The 21,058-nt window shown below is 36.9% G+C and overlaps 1 protein-coding gene across 1 annotated transcript in view; it reads left to right on the top strand.

Moving 5' to 3' along the window:
* CACNA1E (calcium voltage-gated channel subunit alpha1 E) overlaps nucleotides 1-21,058 on the top strand; it is a 295,321-nt gene that overhangs the window by 123,089 nt on the left and 151,174 nt on the right. Inside the window, exon 7 of the mRNA XM_087960861.1 lies at nucleotides 8,654-8,757. Within this exon, the coding sequence (XP_087816987.1) occupies nucleotides 8,654-8,757 (104 nt within the window). The remainder of the gene's footprint in view (nucleotides 1-8,653; nucleotides 8,758-21,058) is intronic.

The raw sequence follows: 21,058 nt of genomic DNA, 5'->3' as shown, positions 1-21,058 counted from the left end.
TATAAATCCAATAGCAAGCTTAAAAAGTAAATTTTCTTTGGACTTCTTTTAGTTCTTTAGAATGAGAATATATTTTTAAAAATAATTCCTGATTATTAATTGCCCCATCAGGTGGATCAACTTCTGCATTTATTCTGATCCTCACCTTTTCATTCAACAAAAATAATAATAATAAATCTTCCAAATACTGAAGACCTCCCCAGTTTTAACTTAAGCTAGTTTTTCCCACATCTACTGTATATTGCTTGGTCACTTGGGGAAACTCTTGAGATATTCATTACAGACCTCACAGAAGAGTATATATCTACAAACCTAGCAGGTTGCTTTCCAGTGGCTTCATATAAATGTTAAATAATTTGGGAGATAAGTTGTAACTTTAATGGATGGCTGAGGATAATTCACAAGAGCCAAAATAATTATTTGAAAGTGCCCAATGGCAGGAGTTTCTTTGTTTTTCTGTTAAACTTTTGTGTTTCTTTGAGTTTTTTGATAATCTTCATTTTACACCCAGAAGGGGTGATTTGAGCTAAAGGATTACTGTTAAAACTGCTATATTTAAAAATAAAGTTACTGTTTATAGATTGGAGAAGGGCAATTTAGAAATCAGCCATACCTGAATTTTAGATTACATGAGCCAGTTTCCACTGTCCATTTAAAGGCTCTATGTACTTTATTTTCTTTTAAAAGATACTTTCCTGTTGTAAAAATATAATGAATAGAATTATTGAATTGTTTCTCTGTCTGTCTTGTCTGTCTGTCTATTGATTTCCAAATTCAGATGGCATAGTATGGTCTCTCCCTGATAATATTATGATTTCCCCAAAATACCTGCTCGTAATGCTACTCCATAGCAGTACAAAATGGACAAAATGGAAAGAGGCTTTGGAGTGACATTAAAAACAAACCATCTAAATTTATGTGATTCCAGCTAATGTGCTGATCTCTTTCTCTCTCTCCCTCCCTCTCTCCCCTCTCCTATATCTATCTGTACAAATATATATAAATTTCTATTGAGGATTTTTACATGAATAAAAGGTAAACATATATTAAGGAGAGTTAAGAAAAAGATAAAAATGAAGGAAACAGTAAAGAATAGAATAGAATAGAATAGAATAGAATAGAATAGAATAGAATAGAATAGAATAGAATAGAATAGAATAGAATAGAATAGAATAGAATAGAATTCTTTATTGGCCAAGTGTTTTTGGACAAACAAGGAATTTGTCTTCAGTGCGTAAGCTCTCAGTTTCCATAAAGATATAAGTGATAAATGATTATCATAGTCATCACAAATACATTCATCATGAATCATAAGATCTAACACTTAGTGATAATCATAGGATACTAAATAAGCAATCAACAAAAATCATACTAGGAAATAAGTAAGCATTCAACAAAAATCATACTAGGAAACTATTAGCAACAAAGTTATAGTTATAAGTAGAAAACGAGATAGATAATAGGAAGGATGAGAAGAATAATAGTAATACAGTCTTAATAAATAGTTTGACAGTGTTATGGGAAGTAGTTGTTTAGCAGAGTGATGAACAACAGAGTGATGGACAAATGATGAACAAACTAATGAAAGAAATGACTTCTGGTCTTTTCTACAGTAGACATAACGTATTATCAGGGGTGGGATTCTACCAGTTCGCACCTATTCGCTAGAACCAGTTGTTAACATTCTAAGCAGTTCGGAGAACCAGTTGTTAGAAGAAATTACTGGCCTAATCCTGTAAGGAAGGCAGGAAGGAAACATTCTGGTGTTGCTTATAGAAACTGCCTCTCCGTTAACCCTTATTACATTCTTGGCAGGACTGGACTTCCTGTCTCAGGAATGTCTCTGGAGTTTTTTCCACCTCCTTTGCTGGTACTTTGCTTGTTTGGAGTGACTATTCAAAGTTACAATGGCACTGAAAAAAGTGACTTATGATCATTTCTCACACTTACGATTGTTGCAGCATCCCCATAGTCATGAGAGGCCAGGCGAGGAGATGCATGCCTCGATGTGAGTGATGTTGAGTTGGCCACACCCAGCCAATAACATGACCACCAAGCCATGTCCACCCAGTCACATGACCACCAAACCATGCCCACCACCTAAGCCATGCCCACAGAACCGATTGTTAAAAATTTGAATCCCACCCCTGCGTATTATCCCTCTTCTCTCTCTAAGATTGCATCACTGCAAAGCAAAGCTTCCACAAAAGGCATTTCTGAACAGAGAAGCCAGATGGCATTTTTGCTAGCCAATAGTCATGGCTGGTCAGTGAGAGCATGTTTTGGTGGGTGTCAAATTCACCCATGAAATTTTGAGCCTTTGAATCTGGTCTCTAAGTTTCCAGCCTCTTTTTAAACTTCTGCTCCAACTTACTGGTCGGAGGGCCAAGTTGGAGGGCCCACTTGTGGAAGTAGATTCATTCATTCATTCATGCATGCAAGCAAGCAAGCAAGCAAGCAAACAAACAAACAAACAAAGGAATGCCTTGCTTGCAGAAGTTGTATGTGCTTCATCACTGGAGGTTTTCAAGAAGAGATTGGACAACCATTTGTTCAGAACAGCATAAGGGCTACTGCTTGAGCGGGGGATTGGCTTGACGACCTCCAAAGTCTCTTCCAACTCTGTTATTCTGTATTCTCTATCCCATATGAAACTTTTTAAATCACCACATCTAGAAATCACCATTTCATTTTCTTCCATTTTCAGTAAAAAGTCCATAAAAGGTTTCCAGTCTTGTAAAAGTATTTGTTTTATCCCTGATCAAACAGGCCAACTTTGCTATTTCTGCAAATTCTGCCATTTTCACAATCCATTCCTCTCTTGTGAATATTTCAGCATTTTTCCAATGCTGGCCGCACTTACCATACACTGATTTTTACAGAACTGTAAGTTTTCCTTGGAAATCAGGATATAACTTGCCAAGAACTGCTAATTGAACTCTTTAAAGCTGCTTTGAATTTTTAGTTTACAAAACAGCTTTCCCTAAGCTGATCGGCTTTCGTTCTATGAGAGAAAGCTACCAATTTTCTTATTAAGCCATTGTGAAAAGCAAATATATTAATTCAAATCATTGCATAGCAGATGAATTCCAGAAATTGATTGCTATAATGAAATATAACTTTTATCAAGCAATCAGATTAAAGTTGTCCAGATTAAAAGAGAAATGGGAAACATTTCTGAGTTGAGATACCAAAATACCAATTCATTAGGAAGAGGCAGAAGAGGCTTTAGTGGGCAACCAAAGGAACATTTGCCCTGGAACAGTCTAGTCAAGAGTGTCAAAATAGGTTTCAGTATTTCACCATTTATTAAAATCATTTTAATGTTTAAATTATTTAATGTTGCTTAAGGAATTTAACACAAGGATTTTGATTTGATTACTAAAGCCTATACATTAAACTATGTTAACACCATTAAGGTATAACTGACATAGTTTGGCTGAGAGAATTTTTTTTTAAAAAAAATCTTTTTCCAAATCTTTTTTTATTTTTTAAAAAAAGATGGTGATGATGTTATGCATTCAGTAGAGTCCAACTCTTGGCAAGTCTGTCATCCAGGTCTCTGCTTTTTTGAGTTGCACTGGCTGGTATCAGTTTTGATGGTCCAGCCACCGTGATGGCTTGGTTTCCTTCTACTGCTAACTCTTGCAAACATAATTGCTTTCTCCAGCGAATTCCCCTGCATGCCATGGCCAAAACATATAAACAAAATAAATTTGAAATATATATATATAAACTATTATATGCACAAGATTTAATCAAACAAATCAGTTGTTCAACAACAACAAAAAGGTTACACTATTAGTTATACATATGTTTACATCTCCAGGTAATACATTTTATTGCAACAAATCAGCAGAATTTCTGGTCTTCTTATAAAGCCCTAAAATATAAAACAATTCTGTTTGTTTGTTTGTTAATATATGGAGACCAGGCAGTTTCTAGGTGAGATTTCATAGCACAGAGTTCCAGAGTGGAAATAGGCTTTGTGCCTAAAGCCATCTTGCTCATGTTTGAAATGAGCTGTATTCTAAAATCAGGAAAGAAAAACTAGATTTCGTATCCTAAGATAAGGGGAGAAGTTTATGGGAGAAAGTACTTTCTGGAGCACAATTTTAAGTGGAATCAAAAGAGGAATAACAAGAAAAAAATGTTTTTTGAGTTCTGTAAATGAAAACATATATGATAGGAAATAGTATTGAGTAAAAATAAAGCTTGAGCTTCATCACCAATGTCTTAAAGATCATTACCACATATTTCTTTTGGCAAAAATATGGAGGTGATTTTTCACCAACATCTTCAAGAATGTTTTTCAGTTTCCAATCTAACACTAGATTGTATGTTATTTACTGAATGTTGTCGTTTTGGACGACTAAAAGCTCATGGGGTGCATAATTCCTTAAGTGTGTGTGCATGTATGTGCATGTGTGTATGTGTGTGTGTGTGTGTACGTGAAATAAACATACACACAGATGCACACAGATAAATTTGCTTATGATAACAAGGTCTTCTTATTCCAGCAAATCATTTATATTCTGTCTTGGCAAGGACAGATTTCTCAATCAGCCAAGATATAAAAATGATTCTATAGTTGAGCCAGTTGGAAGTGTTTTATTTTAGCAGTGGAATAAATAAATTCTCCTGTGATCAAATATTTCCCAGCAATGCAAATGCTTGGACCATTAGATCTATTTTAGAGGTTATATCCTAGAACTGAAATGAACTATCTCTCTCCTATCTCCCAATACATACAGAGAAAAAGAGAGGTAAAGAGAATGATACACAGACAGACTTACATCCACACACATAACACTTGTTACATTACACATTAAGCTTGTCTATTTGATATGGTTGGCTAAATGAATGAACAAATAAAATTAGTTTAACATTTATGCATTCTATTTTAAATCTAGAGCTGTCAAATACCTATTACAACCGCATGCCATCTGTCAGATGTAGGTCAAATACTTTGTGTCAGATGTTATCAATATTTAGAGAGATTGCCTGTCAGTTTTCAACTCTAGACGAATGTATATCAGGTATTATAAAAATTAACTTACATCTTACTAATTGAAAGGACATTCCCAAACACTGCCTCTTGCATGTCACATATTACTGGAAGGCAGCTTGCAGATACTATCACATGTTTAGATGCTACTGCAAATTATTGGTGGCAAATGCTGGAAGTACTGTATGTATAATGCATCCATAGAAGATTTGAAAGATATCATCAAATCTTTTCAAGAATATTAATATTGGGTGAAGAGATAATTTATTTCAGCTCTGCCATATTCTGTAAAGCAGCTCAGAATTGGTTAATGGTACAGAAGTCTGGAAATTACAAATATCTCATTTCCCAATGGAGGAGCCACTAGACATGTAAGAATCATAAATCTGCCGTGAGGGTGGGCAGAGAGTGCCATCTAGAATTATGGTGGAGCCATTTGTAATTGGCTATTTCTAATTTAGAATATAGGCTAAGCAAGAGCAAAGATATTGCCTTTTTTAAAGAAAAAAAAAAAGAAAGAAACCAGATTCAGCTATGAAAGAATTCCTTTGTTTCTTGCTCCATACAGCCTCAAATTTATTCAGACTAACACTAGAAAAGTTAACTTGGTGAGGACTTCCACACAACCAGTTCATGCCATTCTCGGGAGGCTGTTCTAGGATTATGAAATCAGACTTCCTGCACAAAAGGATAACCTAAAATTTAGAAGCCAGTGACAGCATTTTGTCTCACTTCCCAAGTCTAAGTTCCAATTGTTCATTTAGAGACGAGTGATTTCCATTTTTTTTAGTAATTTCTAGCAAATTCCACACATTTGATCTATAGCCATTATTGAAGAAGGTAATGAAGATTTCGGTGGAGTTTTAAGTGGAATTGGCTTTTGAGTGGAATTTGATTCTGATCTTCAGCAGCCTGACAGAATGTACAACAGGCTGATAGAAGACATTGGAAAAGTTGCAGCAGAATCATTTTCAGTGAAACTTTTGATCATGTCCAATGTGCACAGGAGATGGGCAGCAATAATTCATGCTAGTGTGCTATACAGCTTTCTTTACATTCATTCAGTAATGCCTAGCATAAAAAACAGCACCTCTGTCTTTGGATGGAGAATTAATCTATTATTTCAGCCAGTGCAATTGGCAGACAATAAAACCCTTTTGTTTTGTCAGTCTTAATGGAAATTCTATAAAGAACCTTATCTTCTGTTCATGCCCTGTCAACACAACAATAATTTTAGTTTTCTCTGCTCCAGACACTACATTTTGAAGCATCTTCTTTGAGCTCCGATCTTGATCTGAGTAAAATTCAGCCAGTAATACATTATCTTTAGCCAAGATAGTCTCTGTTTCACTTTGCTGAAGCAGCCTCATATGGCTCTGTAAACTGTAATTCTTGGCAAATAACTGCAATGTAATATCTTCCTTTGCTCCATTCTTCTCTTTCCTTCTGCACTCCCTTCTGAGGAATTAATGTGATAATTGCCATGTGTGACTATTTATTTAAGGAAGAGTTAAGCAGTTAGGTGAGTTCATCCCGGGAGAAAACACTACCCTGGCTTCAAAGTGCCGTTAATTGAAACTACATTCCCAGTGCAGGTGCTCGGTGTCCTTCAAGCTGTTTTTACTGTCTGTTCATGATTCCACCTCCTCCTCTTTATTTGTGTATGATTTTCAGATGATAGGAAAAGAACCAAAGACAATACAACGATACAGTGAAGCAAATAGTTGAAATAAGTGATGTGCAGAGGTGGGTATTCAGCAGGTTCTGACCAGTTCTGGAGAACCGGTAGCAGAAATTTTGAGTAGTTTGGAGAATCGGCAAAAACCACCTCTGACTGGAGATTTTACAGTATCCTTTCCCTGCCACGTGCACCAAGCCACACCCACAGAACCGGTAGTAAAAAAAAATTGAATCCCACCACTGGTGATATGTCATTGAAAATGTTCCTTCACTGCTATATTTACGATGTATACATTCTGTTCAGCCAGACCTGGTTCACAAAAGAGATCCAGAAAGAGGTATTTCCATACACCTCAAAATGACTCTAGTGCCATTATGCTGATGGGCATTCTGACTAGCTGAGAAGTCTTTTATTTATCTGCCTACTTCACCTTACCATTCCTCGTCACTAGGGAATTCTGACAGTGTCAAAGAAAGGAAGAACCATAGCTACAGCTTTTTGTGTGTTTCAAGTGGTTCTCCAAAAAGAAACCATTTGGTGACTGTGCCAGAGAAAGGGGCGGTGCTTTCAAGCTCACCTATCAGTGCCCCCCAGATGGCCTCAAAGAATGAAAATTCTTTGTAGGTCTTATTGAATCATCCAGATAATCTTGGTAAAAGTGGTGACTTACATCTAATTCTAAAAACACTTTAGTTACAGGGATTAAGGTGGTTTTTTTTGGGGGGGGGGCAGGGTTTTTATGCTGATTATAAAAAAGTCTTTCAGTACTTCACATTTCTGTCATTTGTCCTCCCACCATTCTGTTTTCTTCCTGTATCTGTACTATACGTAAAACCAGGTCCAGCATTTTTAACTAAATGTATTTTTATTTTAGAGTGGGATAATGAATCACAATAAAAACAAATCTCAGCCTGTTATACCAAAGAGTTCAATGTGGGTTTTTAGAAGATGGCTAGGTTGCAGCTTCAGAACCTTTAGTGATGCTTATAAGCCAAGCATTCTAGATACTTTAAAAATAATATTTTCCCCACTAGTGCTTGGAGATTATGCCTTTTGAGAAGCTCAAATGAAGCTCTTAACTGGTTTGTTTGGATATGATGTACAGATGAGTCAGAGAGAGATAGAGATGAGGGTTTAATTATTGCCAAGAACAGTAATAAGATGAAGATGGATGCTGCCTTTCTCAGACAGTCACGTTCTGCTGCATCATTGTGCTGCCCAACATCATGGGCAGAATCCTTGCCAAAAGGACAAAAGAGAGATCTGGAGAGAAGAGAGAGGGCAGGCCCTTATTAAAAGGCAATGAATAACCATATTACAGCCCTGAGCAACCTTGCCAGAAGCCTTTTAAGCTGTCAGTCTTTTGCTTCATGACTTGTACTTTCCTGAGCAGCTGCCTTCTTTCTTCCTCTCTGTTCTGCTCCCCTGAATTTTAGTTAGGATGAAATAATGCCATTTTGTGGACATTAATAGCAACATACAATTAAGCAATGAGAACATTATGCTCTAGGTGAGCTTGCAACAAATGCAGTCTGGAAAAAGTGAACATGGGCAGTTGTAGTCAAAATGTCACAAGCTTCCTCTTGTTATCACTACTGCAAACCTCTGTCCTTTTCAGTCAACCTATGCTGAATAGGGTCAGATGTGACACCTAGGATGATCAGCATGAGTGTTGTCGTTAGAATTGCCAAGGGACAAAGCTTACTGAGTACAAATCAGTTTGGGAGCCATGTTAAAGGGCATTTTCACATGACGTTGTTGCATGGATCATTTTTCTAAGAGGAATACAAGATGGTTGTTTCTTTGTCCCCAAAGCAAGCAGCCGCCACTGGAATAAATTTGGCAATAAACTAGGACTACATATATGTGTATAGACATTTGATAAAATAGACTTCATCATGTGAATAACAAAAATTGTATGTAGTGCAACTTTAGGTTATTTTTTATTTTTGTTTTTCTTTCAGACCAATGATGCCTTAGGAGCCACCTGGAATTGGTTGTACTTCATTCCCCTCATCATAATTGGATCATTTTTTGTTCTCAATCTTGTCCTGGGAGTGCTTTCTGGGTAAGCCAGTTCTTTGATTCAATGATGATGATTTCTCACCTTTCTACTCACTCATGGTTTCAGTTACATTAGATGTACTTAACATGACACACAGTATACTGTATGTTAGAGATCTCTCTCACTCAATACTGATGATTTTTCATCCATTCTTAAACCTGGGTAATTAGCAAAATGTAAAGTTGGAACTTTAGCAAAAGAATCAGTTGATAATGTCTAAAGCAGTAGCCGTGCTGATTTATTGCACAAAATAAAAAATAAATCTGAAGAAATCTTGTACCACTTTAAAGAATGTCAGCTTTATTGTTGCGTATCTTTTCATGAATTGCATCATAATTTGGCAGTGGGAATTGTAGAAGGAGGAAAAGCCCATATTAATTTATGTTACCTCAGATCTATTAATCTTTTTAGGATGGTGGAAGCATTTCTTACGTTGATAGGAGTTTACCTGGAGTGCCTAGGTATAAAATGCTAGGCCCCAGAGTGTTGTAATTCAGGTTTCACAGTTTCAAAAGCACAGAAGGCAAGAAATACAATAACATTCTAATCCATTAAGATTCTTTGCAGGCCTTGAACAAATTCCAACAATGGACATCCCTGGTGAGATTTTTCCGGGACTCATTTTTCATCCATAGAGGCTTCAACACTTCTTTAAGCTAGTGTTGTTGTTTAGGAAACTAATTTAGAGTTGTGACATATTAGGCAAGCTCCTCTTTTCTCAGACATAATGAATTAATAATGGTCAGCTCTGCTTCTATTTGCATTTTAAATTGTGGAGTGATTACCCATTTTCCATAATTGATGATGGCTTCATCCCCCCTTTCGAGTTGTGTGAAAAGTTGACAAAGTTCGCACACTACTACAGAATTTGTATTTATAGAATTGAAAATTAGAAACAACAACAACTGAGTATCATGTGCCTATCCCACAAAAGGCCTGTATAGAAAATAAATGTGGAAAGTATTTTATGTTGTTGGATAAGTATCAAGATTGCCATAGCATATTAATATCAGACATAACAAATCCAAATAGTATCTTGTGCTTTATAGACTCACGAAGCACTTTATGTTCAGTTGAGTAGAGTTTGCCAAACAGCTTCTCAGTGGGTTTGGATTATATCTTGTCTGTTTCTAACAGTGCTACCTCAGATGACTATGGAAAAATTCCTGGATACAATCTCTGAATGATGGCATATGTGTGGGAAAAAATCTTGATCTTGAAAGATCAGGATAGAACCTTCTAGTTTTCACATACTAAAATATGTAGACATATTTATGAGAATGAAACAACAGCTCTTTTTGAACTCCTCTAAATCATGCTGAAATTCAGGTATACAGCTATACTTTTCCATATCCTTGTGTGGACAAAAAAACATCAAGTGTTCAGGATATAAGATATGAATTCTGTTTTTCATTTGAGTTTGTACCATTCTTTTCAACTTTTAGTATATTCTGTAGGGCTTATCCTCCAATTGTAGAACAATTAAGGTTTGGCAGCATTGTGAAATAAATCAAAGCAGTTACAGAGGGGAGAGTTTAGATTGTAGTTGTGCTAGTAGAAAATTGTCTGAGTAAGACTCAAGTGAATTAGAGTACAATTTTGTTTGTGTGTGTATGTGTGTGTGTGTTTGTTTTTCTCTGTGGAAATGGGAGTTGAATGCAAATCATCAGTTCAGACTTGAAAAGACAGAGCTTCTGATCACTATGGCAACAGGCCATGTGGTTTTATAGGAATGTAAAAATGTTACCAAAAGCTTTGAGCATCTGGAAGTATAAAATGAGAGGACAAGTTCAAGAAAATCTCCCCATCCTCTTTTCTTATTTCTTTCTAACATACCAGGAAGCCATGGGAAAAGATTTGGCAGTATTCCCAAAGGTGCTTTTTCAAGGGGCAACTAGATGTTCTTGTTTTTTTTCTTTGAAGACATTTAGCTTCTTATCCAAGAAGTTTCATCAGTTCTGACTGGATGGCGAAGATCATCATCCAGTCAGAACTGAAGAAGTTTCTTGGATGAGAAGCAAAATGTCTTCAAAGAAAAAACAAGAAAGTCCAGTTGCCTCTTGAAAAAGCATTTTTGGGACAACCATGATCTGGATGACTGAGAACTTCCATAGACATTTGGCAGTATTAAATTATAGACCCAAATTGACTCAAAATATTTTCAAGTTCTATTGAAGGTTAATTCTTCAACTTCTCCCCACTACAGTTTTTCTTTTTATTTCAACCCAAATGGAATATTGGAAAGAAATTGTTCAAAGGGGGTTCAGGATTTTGCCCATTTGTCCGGCTGCTTATCAGCGAGATAATTCAGTGAAAACTGAACAAAAAAGGGGCCATATTTGGTATGGTGGAAAAAGCTAGCAAAAAAGGGGAGAGGGGGAAGCAAATCTGGCCCGGTATTTTGGAGGAAAACAGTACAAGAAGAAATTTCCCTATGCATCCCAATGAAAGAGGGAGCTTCTATCCTTATGGATGATAGCAGCTCAGACTATTGCTAATTGTTCTATTCTAAGTTCTCCTCCCTTTCCTGCTCATAGCTAAATGAACCAGAGTAGAATATCCATGCTCCATCCTGTTTTTCCTAATCCACATATATAGACAAAAATGCACAAATGATGTATCTCTAGCAGAAAACAAGAACATATATACATGTGTGTGCATGTGTGTGTGTGCATGCACACACACACACTTTATATTAAAGTGTGTATTATTAAACAGAAGACCATTCTCTTTTGATTAAAGTTATATTCTGTTTCCCAGCCTTGGTGTTTTTTTTTATTAAGCAAATTCTAAACCTCATCAACTTGGCAGAAAATCTTGTAGATATAAATGTTGTGTCTAGATTTCAAACCTTTCTGTAAACTGTAAGATAAATAGCAAGTAGTAGTTCAAAACATATGATACCAAGGAATCAGCTCAAATCTTCCTTTCTTCCTTAGTACTGTTAAACATGGTAAGGTGCCAAAAAACTTCAGCTTCATCTTGCAAATCATTTACAATGAAATATTGCTCTTGTCTATCATATTATGCTCTAATACAGTGGTCCCCAACCACCGGGCCCCGGACCGGTACCGGTTCGTGGATCATTTTCTACCGGGCCGCCGGTTTGCTGGGCGCCGCCATCTTGTTTCGACGAGAAAGTGCTTCCGGGTGAGCTTTTCCAGTTGGAAAGCGGCGTTTGGGTCCTGAAGGAATCCTCGCGCCTTAGTTTCATCGAAGGGGGGGGCGGCTTTGAACGAAGAGCCGTCCCGATGGCGGAGGAGATTAAGAAAGCACAAAAAAGGTACAAAGGAGGAGTTGAAGGTTGCGGGGAGAAGCGGGGGATGGCTGGCTGGCCGGTCACTCGGCTCGCCTTGCCTTGGTCATGCGTGCTGATGCCGGTACCAGGCCGTGGATCATTCTGTGATGCCGGTACCGGGCCATGGCACAAAAAAGGTTGGGGGCCACTGCTCTAATATACAGTATTTATATATTGATTTGGAAAAGGTTTAGTTTTATACCAAGATTTCATCTCAAATTCCTTCTGCAATGCTCTGAACTATAGTAAATTATTTTGGGCACGTGTAGATTACCTTTCCCTTTCCCACACAGTGCAAGTATCTTGTATAGTGTACTTTCTGAAATGAGCAAAGAACTCACTGCTTGGAGCAAGCTTTCTAAAGGCTCATTAGGGCTGCTCTGGAGCTTGAACCCAGGCGTCTGAGCATAAGTTGAAGTCTGGGAAAATGACTCTCCAAGAGCTGCATTTGCTTTGGGGCAATGAAGAACCATGAAGCAGTGGTTGTTCATGAAGTAAAGGGTGGCCACTCAAGAGAATCAAGGAGGAAGAATTTGAGGGGGAAGTATAGATTAGGCTGGGGTGTTATTGATGATATTGATGATAGTAATAGTAGCCACGGCAGCAGTCATGAAATGACTGTATTTAATTCTCCAGAACTACCAAACGTAGAGCTTAGTGTATTTCTCTACTGCCTCTTTCTTAGCCTTATGTTTTTTTTCTATTCTACGGTGGACTGTACATGTTCAGTTTTGCTACCACACGTTACCCTCTCTGTAATTATGAAGATTATAAACAGTCTTTTGCTGATCATTCTGAATTATATATTACAGACAGTTTTCCAGCCATGCAATGAATACAGGAGTCTGAGTTATACTGAAAAGGCGGAGGAGCAGTCAGACTTGGGACTGCAGAAAAAAAACCCTGAACAATGACTTTGTGCAGTCTTAGCAAAAAATAGCTCAGGCCCTGCATTAAATTCATGAGCAAAAGACAAGCAGGAGAATTTTGAAAAATAATAAGAACTTCTATTAACCCATAACCGTTTTTGAAAATAGGGAATGTGTTTACAGCCAAAATTATGTCTGCAGTAAAAGTGTGGCATTCTGAATCTGGTGCTCTTCAGAGCCAGTGTTAGCACCACATTTTTCTTCATTATCAATTAGCTGTTTTTCTTATTCTGTTCCGTAAGAATAAGAACATTGCTTGTAATGTTCTGAGGAAGTTATCAGGCCTTTTTCATCTCCTCCAGTCCATAATCTTATTCTTCTTCCTTTCACCTTTTTGTTTGCCTCTAGCTTTTTCAACCATCATTAATTAATAATCAATTCTCTAGTGTTATTTGTTGTTAATTTCTTTTTTACTCAGGATTTTAGACTGAATGAGCTCTGAAATCAGTCTTTGAAGTTCTCACGCAGTCTCTTGATTTATTCTTTGTGTTCAGACATCATGATGTTCAAACATCACGATATATCAGCCATGGTGAATATCAGGCTTATACCTTGTCTTCTGTTTCATGTAATTCTACTAGGTTAATTTAAAAAACGTATGTTTCCAGCTTAGATTAACCAAAATTCAGCACAAAATGTAAACACTAAATCAGGTGTTTATAACCTGGATTATTAGAGCCAGAAGTGAGCCTGTAATCCTTTTTTTAAGATTAAGTGTTGATTTGATCACTAAAAGATTAGCCATCCCTGTTCTAAAATTAGCCTTCCTTGCCATTTGTTGAAAGAAATAAGTTTCCTGACCCAAAATGAGTCTCTTTCAAACAGATTATAATTAGTATCATCTACAGTAACTTCTTCTGTTTGGATAAAACAACAAATAAAAATTTGTAAGAAGATGGAACAAAAAAAAGAAGAAGAAAAGGAGCCATAGCGACACAGCGGTTAGAATTCTGTATTACAGTCTAACTCTGCCCACTGCCAGGAGTTCGATCCTGATGGGGCTCCAGGTTGACTGAGCCTTCCATCATTGGTAAAATGGGGACCCCGATTGTTGGGCGGACAATATGCTGACTCTGTAAACTTCTCAGAGATCGCTGTAAAGTACCGTGAAACAGCATGTAAGTCTAAGTGCTATTTCTATTTCTGCCACGTCTCCCAGCAGGATTCCATCCAGTCTCTTACTGACTCTTTTCCATCCTAACCATAACCATAATGTAAAAAGTGTTACTCAATAATGTTAACTTTTCAGGCCATTAATAGCTTTAAGCAATTCAACTGACTAACATTACTAACACTGGGGAAATGGCTGACTAATTGGACAATTTTGAGTGTAAATATAAATAAATGAAGCTTCCTAACACAAGAGGTGCCTGGAATGTTGCTATGACTACTTAGGTCACACAAAAGTATTCATAGTTTTAGGTTATGCTTCTTTGGGAATCAGTGCCACAGCTTGCAGTTGTGGAAGTGGAAGATGCTTTCTTTTAGGGTTTTTTTTCTTCCTAAATCACTTTGTGGTATATTAAATGATTTTCCCAATAAAGCTTATATTGCACTCCTTCTTGTAACTCTTCAATAGATGTGTAGATTTTTTTTTCTCCTTTTTAAATGGTGAAAGGTGATTTCTAAAAATTCTGCTGCATAATTGGATTTTTTATTTGCCCCTATCATTCCTGGCTCTTTTTCTTCTTCTTTATAAACCCTATTTCTCATGGGATTATACAACGAAAAGAAAGCAAGAGAAATATTTATGGCAGAGGATTTTTTTTTCAATAGCTACAAACCATGGCTACTAATCTTACATTAGTAGTGATGACTCTCTAAGTACGGGGAAGACATTTAATGGGAGTGGTGGAGTAAAGGGGAAGAAGCAAATTATCTCATATATATTCAGTGCAGCTTCTAGATGCAAGAATAAAGCCCTATTATATTTAAGGCCTGTAATAGAAATATTGCTGGATTTAGCTGATTTGTCATGATGTCCTGCAGGAAAACCACCAGAAATACAGGGAAAATTTAAATAATGCACATTTTTTATATTAAGGTAGCCTGAGACATGTGTTGGGTTGGGATATAGGTATTTTAAGTCTTTGACTTTTATTAAAGACCAATGGCGATGATACTTAGTATTTATTTATTAATTCCCTTAATCCCCTTTATTGAGCCAGAGAGTGTCTTCAGTAAATTAATATTTATTATTTCTTGTTTATTTGAGGATTTGGAGGTGGGAACAAAGAAGAAACAATCAAAACTAGACCAATTCCAAATCAGAACATGTTTAATATAAGCACAATATCAAATAATAAATGCATAGGGATAGGATCCTCATGGAGCAAAAATATCTCCAGAAACTAACCTATCATTAGGTACAGTGATGGGATTCAAAAATGTTTACTACCGATTCTGTAGGTCTGGCTTGGTGGGCGTGGCAGGGGAAGGATACTGTAAAATCTCCATTCCCTCCTCACTCCTGAGGAAGGTTACTGCAAAATCCCCATTCTCTCCCCACCCCACGAACCTGCTTTCCAGTTCCATTCTCCTGTGCAGGACAATAAAAGAAGACCCAGCCGATCAGCTGGGACTCGGGTGGTAGAGAATAGATGGGGGCAGGGCCAGTCAGAGGTGGTATTTGCCGGTTCTCCGAACTACTCAAAATTTCCGTTACCAGTTCTCCAGAACTGGTCAGAACCTGCTGAATACCACCTCTGATTATGTAGAATGAAATATGCATTTTAGATACTACATGATGTGGTGTGTGGGAAAACAGTGATAATAACCTCTGCCACTCTTTGTGAGACCCCAGCTCTGTCAGACTTTATGCAAGCATAGCTGCAGGGGTGGGATTCAAAATTTTTAACATGCAGTTCTGTGGGTGTGGCTTAGTTGGTGGGTGTGGCTTGGTGGTCATGTGACCGGGTGGACATGGCTTGATGGTCATGTTATTGGCTGGGCCAACTCAATATCACTCACATCAAGGCACCTGGCCTCTCATGACTATGGGGATGCTGCAACAGTCGTAAATGTGAAAAACGGTCATAAGTCACTTTTTCTAGTGCCATTGTAACTTTGAATGGTCACTCCACACAAGCAAAGTACCAGCAAAGGAGGAAAAAAAACTCCAGAGAAGTTCCAGAGAGAGGAAGTCTAGTCCTGCCAAGAATGTAATAAGGGTTAACGGAGAGGCAGTTTCTGTAAGCAACACCAGAATGTTTCCTTCCTGCCTTCCTTACAGGATTAGGCCAGTAATTTCTTCTAACAACTGGTTCTCCGAACTGCTTAGAATGTTAACAACCGGTTCTAGGGAATAGGTACGAACTGGTAGAATCTCACTCCTGCATAGCTGTAAATCTCAGCTCTTCAAACTCTGTGCCTTTATTCAGTAACTGGTTACTTGGCATTATAGTCATCTTGTAGACACAGCTCTGATGGAATAATATTAGTAAAAACAAGAGTGAAGACATGTACATTGGGAGATCAGTTTACTGAAATATACAGAAGCCTGCATTACAGACTCAGGATGCACCTGTTTTTTTTGCGACATGACAGTTTACTATGCAAGCTCCTGATTCCTTCCTTACCAACTTTATTCTTTACATCCTCTTTGTTGGAGTATGAAGTTTAGCAGGCTTCATAGCCTACTCTGCAGTTCTATATTTGCCATCTGTGAAATGAGGTTGCATATCTTGTCTTTGAGCAGTAATGGCAAAATGCCTTTGGCGAGATCTATAAGGGTCCTACATAGGATGACATTCCAGCTATACTTTTCTGGCAATTTGTTTCTTACAGCATGGGAAGAAACCAAGTTATTTAATATTTTTCATAGAACAGTAAACCTGAAAATTTTATTTTATTTACCAAATTAGCCTATTTCATCCTAGCTGAAAAGGCATATTGTAAGCAATTTCCATAGTTCTTTGCAGAAAAAAAATTGAATTCATCTCAATTTTGATTCTTATCAGGTCAAGTCATACAGAGATCTGCTCCTTGGATTTATATTTCATATGGATTCTTTTCAGCTTCTTAGATATTAAGATGTGGGCAGATTTTATAGGGAGAGAAGGCTTTACCACTTGCTTGTTCAGTTATTGTTCTTCCTGCCTAATTAAATTCACATTTCAATTTTTTAAATAAATTTTAAAAAATTTATCTATGGACCTCATGGATAACCCAGTGTTAAAAACATTAATTCCTCAAATTCATGCAAATGTAAATGTATGGGTCTTAACACAACTATCAGTGTTATTCAGAAACAGTAAATGAAATAGTAAAAAATAAAATCTGGGAAGCTAAACAGCTATCCGTAGAACAGGTTGCCTAATATATATCTAGATTCTATTCACACCTACCACATTTTAGATCATCCTCTATGTTCTGCCTCTGTATTGGTGTAATTAGATTATTTAGTCACTCCCAGAAAAAAAAGATGCAACATTATTATTTGACCTCAGGAAACCTGCGTGATGAGACATGGTTACCAAGTAACCATGTTTTTAGGTGTAAGAGTTGAATTTGCCTTCAATTTTAACTCAGGAAAAAAATGCCTGTCTGCCTCAATTGTTACATTTGGTTGATAATATAATGCCTCTGATTTAATTATGCAGATCATCATACTTTTAAGACTCAAAGTTTAGTTCATTAATCAATTCAATGCTTTATTTTGTTGTTAATTAAAAGGGCTTATTGCAGGGCGTGGCCAATGTACTCTTTTGTCTTCCCTTTTTCTCCCTCACATATATTTGGGCCATATTTAAGGGATGGTGTGAAAACCTATATGTGTAGGTCAGTGCCAATAAAACAGATACTTTCTGTTTATAAATAGAAGGTTTGAGAGACTAACAAAGTGCATAACCTCTCTCTTCTATCCTCTTGCTCTAAATCCAGAAAGATTTGTGCTGTTGAGCCTATTTTGAGTGAGAAGGTAAATTCAATTCCTTTCTAATCTACTTGTGTTATATGATAAAATTAAATCCAACTATCTACATGTTATGAGCTCTTTCATAATCTTATCCCATTCTTTGCTAAGCCTTTGAAAAGGGCAATATTGTAATTAATGGATCAGTTTCTCAACATTTGCTATGTGGAGTTCAACTTCTTTCAAGATTTGTTTTCACACATCAGTTTCCATCTCTTAAGAGCATTCTATACTTTCTTGAAAAAGTCTTCCAGACTGTTGATTCTGATCTTTTTTACACATGCAGAATTCTTTGCCTATTTTAAAGAATACATAAGGCTGGAAAAGATTAAGTATTGGCAGTTAATAATAAACTGTTAAATGGTGCTGATGTGTATCACTTTTAAAGCCCTCTACGGCATAGAGCTAAGATCATCTATGGGATTACCTTTCCCTAAGAACATCTATCCATTCTACCAGTTTAGATAAGATAGGCACACTCCTAGTCCCTTCCCCAAATATTATCATCTAATGGGAAGCATGCTTTTCAGGGGTGGGATTCAACTGGTGTTACTACCAGTTTGGTGACTGCATTTTCCGCGCACATGTAAAAAAAAAAACCAGCTGTGCCACCTGGACAGCTGAAAAGCGCTGCACGCAGGTGCGCAGCATTTGAAAAGGTTCTTTTTTCCTGCTTTTTCAACCTCAGCTCTGCCGCTCAAAGCAGCTCAGGTTGAAAAAGCAGGAAATAAAGGTCAGGTAAGAGCCCAGGTGGGTGGGTGGGCCAAACAGCAGCAAACACAGAACCGTTTCTGTATCTGCTGCTCTTCAGAGCTACCGGTTCTATAGAGCCGGGCAGAACCGGTAGCATCCCACCCCTGATGCTTTTCCATGGCAGTCTCACCTCTGTGTAACACTCTCTCCCCTGAAGTTAAGAAATATATGTTTCTTACAGTTTTCCAAAAAGCACTAAAGTCCTGGTTTTCCCCCCAAGGATGAGATGATACGACTCCATCTTGGAACCTTGACTTGGTACCAGGTGTTGTTGTTTTTTAATGTTTAAACTTTTATTCCTTTTTATATTTTTTACATTTTTTCTATCAGTTCTTGATTGGAAACTGACTATAGACCAGTATAAGATGGGCAGATATTCAAATGTTTTAAATCAATAAAACGTTAAAGAAGAGCATTTGTTGGATGCATAATAGCATTATATATTCTGTCTAAAGTGTTTAAAAATAATGCTAAAGGGAAAGACTTTTTGATGATAAAGGCAGTGGTCAATGTTATACAAAAAATACTGAAAACATTAAATGAGAGCTCATAAGACCAAATATGCAGTTTATTTACTGGACTTGAACTTGGTTTCTTTTTTCTTAAGAGATTAAACTTCTGGAGAAGAACTATGATAAAAACTCTTGTGGTACACCAGTGTGTGCATATGTCTGTGTGTGCTTTTATTAAAATATGCGGTGTAATATCAAGTCAGAGAGGGAAAATAAACTTTGAACATTGTAGTTCCCATGGCAACCAAGTGAGCTATTAAATGAACTGCAGAAGTAGCCTCTTTCAGCTCCTTATGAATTGAGGGGGGAAAGGAGTTGCAGTGTGGAAGCTGAAAAGCATGGATGGAAGGAAAGAAAAGTGCAGAAAAGAAATATAACAGTCACCACAAAAAAAAAAAAAACCCCTCCAAGAAAAAAAACACACATGGATAGAAAGCTCTAAATTAGCCCTTTTTAACTCCCTGGAAGTGTTAGACTACAATTCTATAATTTGTCCTCCAACACATCTAGAGGTTATCAACTTGTGTTAAGTCTATTTAAATGGATACAAGTGGTGGCTCTATGAATTCTGGTAATGTTGTTGGACATAATCATGGAACAATGCATACATTTTGGGTAATTGCAGGAAGAGAATCTCTGAGCCTCTATCCATATTCAGTGCTCAGATGAACATCCATATTCAGTAGAGACTCATCTAATTATTTTTGTATTTGTATTGCTCTATGCCAGAGGTCTCCAAACTTGGCAACATTAAGACTTGTGGACTTCAACTCCCAGAATTCTGGGAGTTGAAATCCACAAGTCTTAAAGTTGCCAAGTTTGGGGACCCCTGTTCTGCGCCTTTGAAGATTTGTCCCTTATGAACAACTCTGTGTTACTTGTTTTTTTCCTGTAGAACAGGATTAACAACATTGCTTGATGCTGTATAAATAATTCACAACACATAAGAAAAAGACATTCTTTTTTTCGGGGGGGAGTAGTTTTTTTTTCTTGGCCACATTGGACTCCCTCTATAGGTTATTTGTTGAGGTCTGTAGACTGAGCTCTATAGACTGGAGTAATATATCAGCATGCTCTTATTTGCTTCCATTGCACATTAGCCTTCCACACCTCCTAGTTATTCACATTTCCAGGTATTAAGGAGTAAAATGACTTCACTCTGGACAAAAGAATAGGATACATGCTGAGAGTGAGCATTGGAGACAAGGGAGCCAAATTGAAGATCAAGTGCTCATGTGAGAAGATGTATGAGCAACAGGAATTATCCACAACTTGTAAAATTATCTGTATCACCAGATGCACAGAAATTTTGGAATAAGAGCTTAGAATAGTTGTTTTATTTCTCACAGAGAATTGCATTTAGGGTTTGGATGAAGTTGGACTTTTTAAAATTATCATGTTCTAATTTTAATGCCTAATTTTACTTGTATTGTTTAAACTGTAACAAACTTCTTAGCTGCAATAGTTTACCATCTTGAAAATATTGAAATGAGATGCAATCCCCTAACATGAGAAAGAATGGTTGATATAAGAGGAACCTTTAATGGAAGGTAGAAAATAGAGCTGGAATTAATCTTTTACTTCATACAAACTGCCAATAAAAAAAGACAACAGATCAAACTGATAGAACATAGAAGAAACTCTGCAAGTATAGAACATTGATTTGTTGATTCGGATATTTTATTGCCAGGAAGTGGTATAACACCTTCACAAACATTAACTGAAGAAGACTGAACCAGGTCTTGAAAAGCAGGGCTTATATCTGGCATTGTGTTGTTGCTTGAGAAACGCAAAAGAAAAGCACAGTTAATTTTCATCTCAGATGAAATGTACCTGCAATTACAAAAAGTTTTTCCCTAAATGTAAGTTTAATGTGTTAAAGGGAGGGAATACTATAGAT

Source organism: Notechis scutatus, chromosome 3 (assembly GCF_049901735.1).
Source record: "Notechis scutatus isolate UNSWTSFEM ecotype Mainland chromosome 3, rNotScu1.2, whole genome shotgun sequence".
In the NCBI taxonomy this organism is placed as follows: Eukaryota; Metazoa; Chordata; class Lepidosauria; order Squamata; family Elapidae; genus Notechis; species Notechis scutatus.
This window is presented reverse-complemented; position numbering and strand designations above follow the sequence as displayed.